This window comes from Anarrhichthys ocellatus, unplaced genomic scaffold (genome assembly GCF_004355925.1).
Source record: "Anarrhichthys ocellatus isolate YVR2014 unplaced genomic scaffold, GSC_Weel_1.0 scaffold27, whole genome shotgun sequence".
Lineage (NCBI taxonomy): Eukaryota > Metazoa > Chordata > Actinopteri > Perciformes > Anarhichadidae > Anarrhichthys > Anarrhichthys ocellatus.
The window spans coordinates 2272089-2279334 of record NW_022280057.1 but is presented as its reverse complement, the minus strand read 5'-3'; the positions used below and the strand labels follow the sequence as shown (position 1 = coordinate 2279334).

The 7246-nt window shown below is 42.7% G+C and overlaps 1 protein-coding gene across 3 annotated transcripts in view; it reads left to right on the top strand.

Moving 5' to 3' along the window:
* Positions 1–7246, top strand: part of zdhhc9 (zDHHC palmitoyltransferase 9) — a 24676-nt gene continuing 17430 nt past the window's right edge. Inside the window, exons 1-2 of one of the 3 annotated variants that reach the window (XM_031862525.1) lie at positions 1–235; positions 354–840. In XM_031862525.1, the coding sequence (XP_031718385.1) occupies positions 677–840 (164 nt within the window). In that variant the 5' untranslated portion in view covers positions 1–235; positions 354–676. Of the gene's footprint in view, positions 841–7246 lie in introns of all 3 variants that reach the window. The other 2 variants (XM_031862526.1, XM_031862527.1) reach the window with 2 other exon arrangements.

Sequence of the window (7246 nt, the reverse complement as noted above, 5' to 3'; positions counted from 1 at the left end):
GACTAAAACCGAGAGCTGGCATCCTGCGGGGAGAAGAAAAAATAAAGCATCAAACAGCTTTACATGTTTGCGTCCAAACAGGCGGTTATTTCTTATTCCTGAAGGATTTTTATTTGTGTTATTAATGAAGGCAGGCGGACACCTTCCAGCAGCATGGCCACAGTCTAATGTCTGTGAACGCCTGAACGATCATTTATGAATTTTTTCGAGATGATATGAAAGTCAATCGGTCAAGGTCCGTGCTCCCAATGCAACAGCCGCGGCTGGATTTTCTAGTTTCTGGTGGGAAACATATGACACAAGCATTTGGATGGTTTTTTAATTAATATATATTTTTTATTAAATGTTAATAGTGGCTGGTGAGAGGACTGAGATTGTCGGTGTTTCAAGCAGCGTGGGAGCTTCGCTGTGGGAATGACATGCTGCAGTGAAGACGAGAAACTGGAAATAATAATGGATTAGAAAACAATGATGTGACTGCGACACTTTGAACCAAAATGAAATGCTTTACGGCCACCGCCTCGTGCAGAAATCTGTAATATCACTTAGTAAGTCGTCTGTTTTGTTTTTCTGGACTGTGTCACGTTGACTGAACGGTATTTGTGAGACGCATCATCTTTATTGTGGGAATCGTTTCACAGTATAACAAGCTGACATCCACCCAAAGAAGGACACCATGTCGGCGGTGATGATAGCGCGAAAGGTGCGAAAATGGGAGAAGCTTCCGGGGAAAAACACCTTCTGCTGCGACGGACGGGTGATGATGGCCCGACAGAAGGGAGTCTTCTACCTGACGCTGTTCCTCATCATGGGGACCTGTGCGCTCTTCTTCGCTTTCGAGTAAGCCACTCACTCCTAATGACATTATGAATTATGATTTGCTCCACAAAGAGCTCACAAGTCACTTTGAGGCTGCCTCTTCCCAATCCCCTACAATTCCCAATGTTTCTATAGCAGCTGACAGTATGTTGTAGTGAGTAAACCTTATCCAACTTTAAAGCTGCAACTATCAGTCGATAAATCAATAAGTTGATTGACAGAAATCATTCATTTTTTGAGAAAGAATATAAAAAAATCTCTGATTACAGCTTTTCACGTGTGAATGTTTTCTGATTTCCTTTGTCCTCTGAGATAGTAAACAAAATATATTTGGGACAAAAATAAAACGAGACGTCACCTGGGGCTCTGGGAACTTGTGATGGCTGTTTTTCGACATTGTGTTGACCAAACGATTAGTAATTTAATCATAGTAATGTAGATTAATCATGGTATTTTTGGTAGCTGCAACTAACGATTATTTTGATTATGGATTGATCATTTTTGACAATAAAATGAAAAATAATCTCCTTTCCCAAAACACAAGGTGGTGCATTGAAAGTCCTTGTTTTAGTGTCGTACATTTAATAAGCTTGAACAAGCAAATATTTGGTATTTTTGTATGAAAAAAATAATGAAAGTCTCATCTCAGTAATTTCTGTTGTATATATTTGATAGGCAATAGTTTTTAAATGAGTATTGGACATTTTGAAGCTTCTAAAATGTACTTAAATGTAATGTGATTTGTTGGATCAGTATCTTATCTGGACTCAGCCTTGATCCATGGACCACCGGTTCTACCAGGTGAGCTACCTGAGTAGCCCCATACCTTCATTTGTAACAAGCTAGAATTTCTGTCTCGATAAGCTCCTAGACACACTGTGGATCCATTTTGGCTCAAAATCCAGTCCATGACAGAGAGAAGGTTTATGATCAACCACATACTCAGGTGTTCAATATTTAATAGCCCTGTAGCTGTTCAGCTGTTCCTCTGGCCCTTTCCTCTGGTCCGGAAAGCTGCCTTTTTTTTTGTTGTCTCTGCGTTTCTGTCTCAAACCACTACTCGCACAGACCCAGTGGACTCATTAGTGGTGCGCAAACACCGGCTCGGATGCAGCCTGTGAATCCAAGTCCTATCAGCTAAAGCTGCACAGAGATTGTTTTTTTACAGTGAACACGAGTTTGAATGATCGTAAAGCAGTGCTGCTTCTCATTTTCATTTACATTAATTTTCTGTCTTTGTCCCACTTGTTTCCTCATTCTTCTCTCTTTTCTCGCCAGTTTTAACTGACAAATCGGGAACAATGATTTAGCTCGGTAACACAGTAACCCCTCTTGACTGTGGGCGTGTATGCGTATCGGGCCAAATGGATTTGCAGCATATCGGAGAAGAGAGGCAGCTTCTCTCATATAGTGGCTGGCCCTTCCCATCTCTGTCTGCTCTGCACTTTAATGGCCTCCTGCTTTCATTTTGAGTCCAGACAGAAAGAGCTGTTGTCCGGCTCGCAGCAAAGAGAGAGAGATGATACTTCTCGCACTGAACATCCAGAGCCCAGAGGAGGCATTGCGGTGACTAATGGCTGGAGGGTTGTTAGTATGATATGTTCATATTACAGTTGAACATCATTATCTCTCACGGGGGGCTGGATATTAACGCGGAGATTCGGCCCAGACAATATGGGGGTGATTTTCCAACTCGTCATTACACGGCATGTTCATACGTATCTGATTGAAACCTCTGACAGTGTAATAGCCCTCTGCACAAGACTCTGAGGTTTAATGCATTCTCAAACTGCCCATTGGCAGCTATGTTTAATAGATGCCCCACTTCAGAATGAATTCTAATCACTCTGGTGACTTTTCATCTAGCGCCACCATCTGTCACAATAGCTGCTTTGGTTTATGGCTAAATACCTGCAAACCTAATGACGTTCCCATCAGCTCTACTTTGTTGTTTCACTCATCTTGTGCAAAAGATGAGGGAAACAATCGGTTATCAAAATCATAACCAGTCAGTAAATGGACTAATAACAGCTCCAGCTCATATGGTTTATGATATCATTACTGTTTCAAAACCCCATGCAGAGGCCATAATTGATTTAAAAAAAAAAAAAAAAAATTGTAAAAGGGCTTGGCATTAATTTAAAACGGTACGAGTCTTACTGCAGAAAATATGCAGGGCTCTGCATCGTTCTAAGCTCATTTTAAGAAACAAAGCTTTTTGTCTGGGTTCATTCTGGTGCACTTAGCTGCAGTTCATCATTCTGACATCACCTACTCTCTTTGTAGCTTAGTTTCCTTGTTTTGGAGGAATCGTCCCTCACATGCTGGCTTTAAAGTTGCACTGTGAGCTGCAGGGGGGCATTGGTGGGAGGGCAGTGTCCTGGCGTGGGTTGGCTCACGTCCAACACCAGCCGGGCAGACATCTCACTTTTATCACCAGCCATCGGCACCCTCGTGCAGGGAGACCTCTCTGTGCTTTAATTTGTGCTAAATTGCGGAAACAAGCAGCCGAATACACAAATGGAAAGACCCATTTGGAATGACTAAACAAATTATTCAGGGACGATGTGGGCCCGGCCTGTTTTTCCCTTTACTGGCAGAATTCATTTTAGGATGGTGTGTCCTTACCCTGTTGGCTTTCTGCCCATTTAATATCCACTGATCTCATTTTAAAATAGGATTTTACATATTTATATTTGATCTATGCTAGTTAATAGGCAAAAGACTTCCTCACAGTTTGATGCTCACTGGTTTGTATGTTGTATGTGTGAACGTGGTTTGTGTGCATGTTGATCGCCACCTATGGAGCTTGGATGAAGGAACAAGAAACTGGAACAGAAGGACGGTGTGTCATCTGTCCGTCCACCCCAGGACGCTGGGCTCCGGGGCCAGGGAAGCATATGTGCATGTAATGAGACTGAGTCCTTCTCTTTGCCTACGCGTTCATACTCTCTCTACATCCTTGCATGTGTTATGTTCAGTGTGTCCAGCTGAGACACCCGTGAGCTAGTCAGCCTCATAAAACGTTAAGATGTATTCAGCTGAAGTGCAGAGCGAGCGGCTGCATTGGGAGGAGATCTTGTAACCGACTCCTGAGTCTCCCTCAGCATCTAACCCCACCCTGTCTCCCCGTTAGCCAATCGGCAAACGGTTGCCAGGCCCTTGCTTAATGAGCAATAACATGATTTACGCCCTATTCAGAGTACATGCGCCATTTACAGTAACCGGCATCTACAGGCTTTGTTTGCTGGATGCTCTGGCAGGATGAGAGGGCTGCTTTTCTGTGGAGGGTGAAGTGATAGTTTTGGCCACATCCTGTGCAATACAGTGATGCTTTACATGTTTCCTCACTTAGTCTTCATTTATTTCGCTTGAAATAGATGCTCTCAAAGGAAATGTACAGAGATGACTGCATCTTTAATCATGCTGTTAAATCACCAGTATTGTTTTTCATGTAGATGAAATCAAATCATCAGATTTGTCATTATTCATTTCACTCAGTGAATATTCTATGACGCAACATCTGTAATCCTGGCTTTAATCCTGGTAAAAGGACCTTGATCCTGGCTCTCATAGTCATCTCTCTCTCATATGGTGGTTTAGTGTTGCATAACAAGGAAGACTGATTTAAACTGGACAATAGATTGCACCCTCCGGAGCTTTAGTGTAGCTTCTTTTTTTAAAATTCCCTTACATATTGCATTAGGATTCCAAAGACTTTTCCTCGTCAGATATTTATGGTACAATTAGAGCCTCCTCATGTTATACCATTACATTCGAGTCAAAGAATTAAGTGTTACATTTTCTGAAAAGAAAAAATACCTGAAATGTTGTCTTAACACTTACTGCTGTTCTGAAGATATTGCCAGATTCCTCAAATACTCTTTAAACCATCTGGATGAATCTCTTGCACACTAAAATAGATTTTTAAGTGAAAGTACCAGGTTAAGGTGGAGCTTATTTTAAGTACTTTATCTAGAGTTTGGTAGTTTAGTCCAGTGGTTCCCAACCAAGGGATCGGCCCCCGCCAAAAGGTCAGAAGATAAATCTGAAGGCCCTCTCAGGCACAACACAATTTGCCTTGCGCTCCCCACTGGGTTCAGAGCACATCTGACAAGGTGTTTGGGGAAGTCGCAGAGGACAGAGCTTTTCAAAATTTCCAGAGGGACTACGTCATTTTGCTGTAGCCAGCAACGAAGATGCATCCATCCAGTGCCAGGAAGCATGTGATGTTAGCCAGTAATGACATCTCTCATTGCGCAAAGGGACATTTGTCAGTTCTGACTTCCTGGTTTTGGAAATACAGTACAATACAAGTACAGTGGTTAGTCAGTACATACAAAATGCAGTACAGTAAATCAAAACAGACCTTAAGGATTCTGGAAATACCTTCAGAACAGGGTTATATGTATTCTTCAGAAAAAGGATGCTAGGCTCTGTGACTCAAATGTAATGTTAGAGGGACAAACTGGAGAGGCACATCTGTGGAAAAGAGCAAAAGTTGTCAAATTCCCCTTCTACTCAGAATATTTACCAAGTTGGGTAATAGCGTGGTTTGGTTACTGTTTTGAGGAAAAGGAGGAAGAAGGCAAGTAGAGTTTGTGAGCTTTTGTTTAGCAGAGCTCTAGAAACAGGCAGAGTCATAGTCTACAGATGTTTATGTGACAGAGCTGTTACTGAGGCCCACTGTGGATCTGTCTGCACAGCAAGTGCATACTTATTTGTACTACTATGAGTCATTCGGCTCTGCTACAGCTTACAACTGTTAAATATCAATAAAGGGAGGGCTTGAAATGTTCCACAAAGGTAAAATGTCATGAGTCCCTGAGGCGGGACACGGCGACATATTAATCCTGGGTTCAGTGGTTTTAATGCTGAGAAGTTGAAGTGATATTAATTCTCCTTACTTCCTCTCATCTTTGAGCTTGTGTCGTACTGAGTCAAGAGGAGAAATCCTCGGGATCAAAGTCTGCAGTAGACGCACCCTAATGCATCTTATGCCCGACACACGCACGCACGCGCGCACACACACAAACACACACACACACGAAAGTGAACATTACACTTGCTATGCAGAATCTGCAGTACTGAATGCCCCTATCTCTTTCTATTACTGAATAGTAATACTGAAGACAAATTGACTGAAGACAAATTGGTCTAAGATTTGGTTGTGTTGTGCTAGTAGCAGCTAATGTAGCTTCTAGTCTTTAGTTTCAAGCAATGAGGATCGGGCTACAGAGGTCTGATGAGCTCCCTTCTTGATAACTCCACACCCCCAGATGTTATGCTGCTTTCCAAATCTGATGTTGACACTTTTAGTACGTACTGCATATTGCACTACATATTGTTGTATTCGGTATGAATATGATTAGGACATACTACTTTGTCATGACGTGGTGCTTTGAACTGTCATCTGGCTTTGTGGCTTCTGTTATTAATGAGCTGTCAATAATCTGTCATCAGGCTGTCACCTGTTTGTGCTCTCTTAGCTACTCAGTCGATGTGATGTATCTTCCGCTGTGCAGAGGATTGTGGGTCAGAAAAGCATGCTGGCTTTCATACTACAAATTGTTACCAAATGCAGTAGGACATTCTGGTATTTTCGGCATACAGCATTTTAAATACTATTTGTTCCACCGTTTTCTGTTATGGTGCGATGATAGTTTGGGTATTGGAACAATCTCAGTTTTCAGCCCCAACCGACGCTGACACTTGAGGCAGTTTATCAGATTTCGTACAGCTTCCCCGCAATTTTTTCCTTTCACATATGCAGTAGTTCTCAACGCCTGTGAACAGACTTTGATGGATTCCCCTTCAACATTAAGTAGCATTTTAATGCTGTAGCTGGCCGGGGCACTTGAGGAAATGTGCTTCGTTACTTTAGACCACGGGCACTACTTTATGGTGAGCCTCAAAGATTCAGAAAGAGAGGGAATGTCTAAGTGGCATGAAGGTCTGATTGATCGCCTAACTGATGAAAACATTTTCCCCACATGGGCACAGAGCCTGATTGATTAAATCCAGTCTTTTTTCCTGCTGCCTCTGTGGTGACTGATGAACAAACAGCGTCACGACGCCAGCACCAACCTGCTCCTCAACAGCAAAGGGAAACGGTCGCGTCCGGGAAGGACGTGCAGAGCTTAATGGGAAGCGATGATTGAGTGTGCCTCCGAACCTACCAGTCATCATTACGGGAATTACACTTCATCGGCAGACTTCCTCTCCTCGGTCTGAATCCTCTGGCTGCTCTCTGCTCTAACAAATGGGCCAAACATACTTCACAGGCCTGGTCCAGTGGAAATTTATATTGATTTGATTTCTGCTCCCAGTTTCCATTAATGTGAAAAAAGGCACTGCTCGACTAGTTCAGCAGGTGTGTGTGTGGTATGTGTGTGTGTGTGTGTGTGTGTGTGTGTGTGTGTGTGTG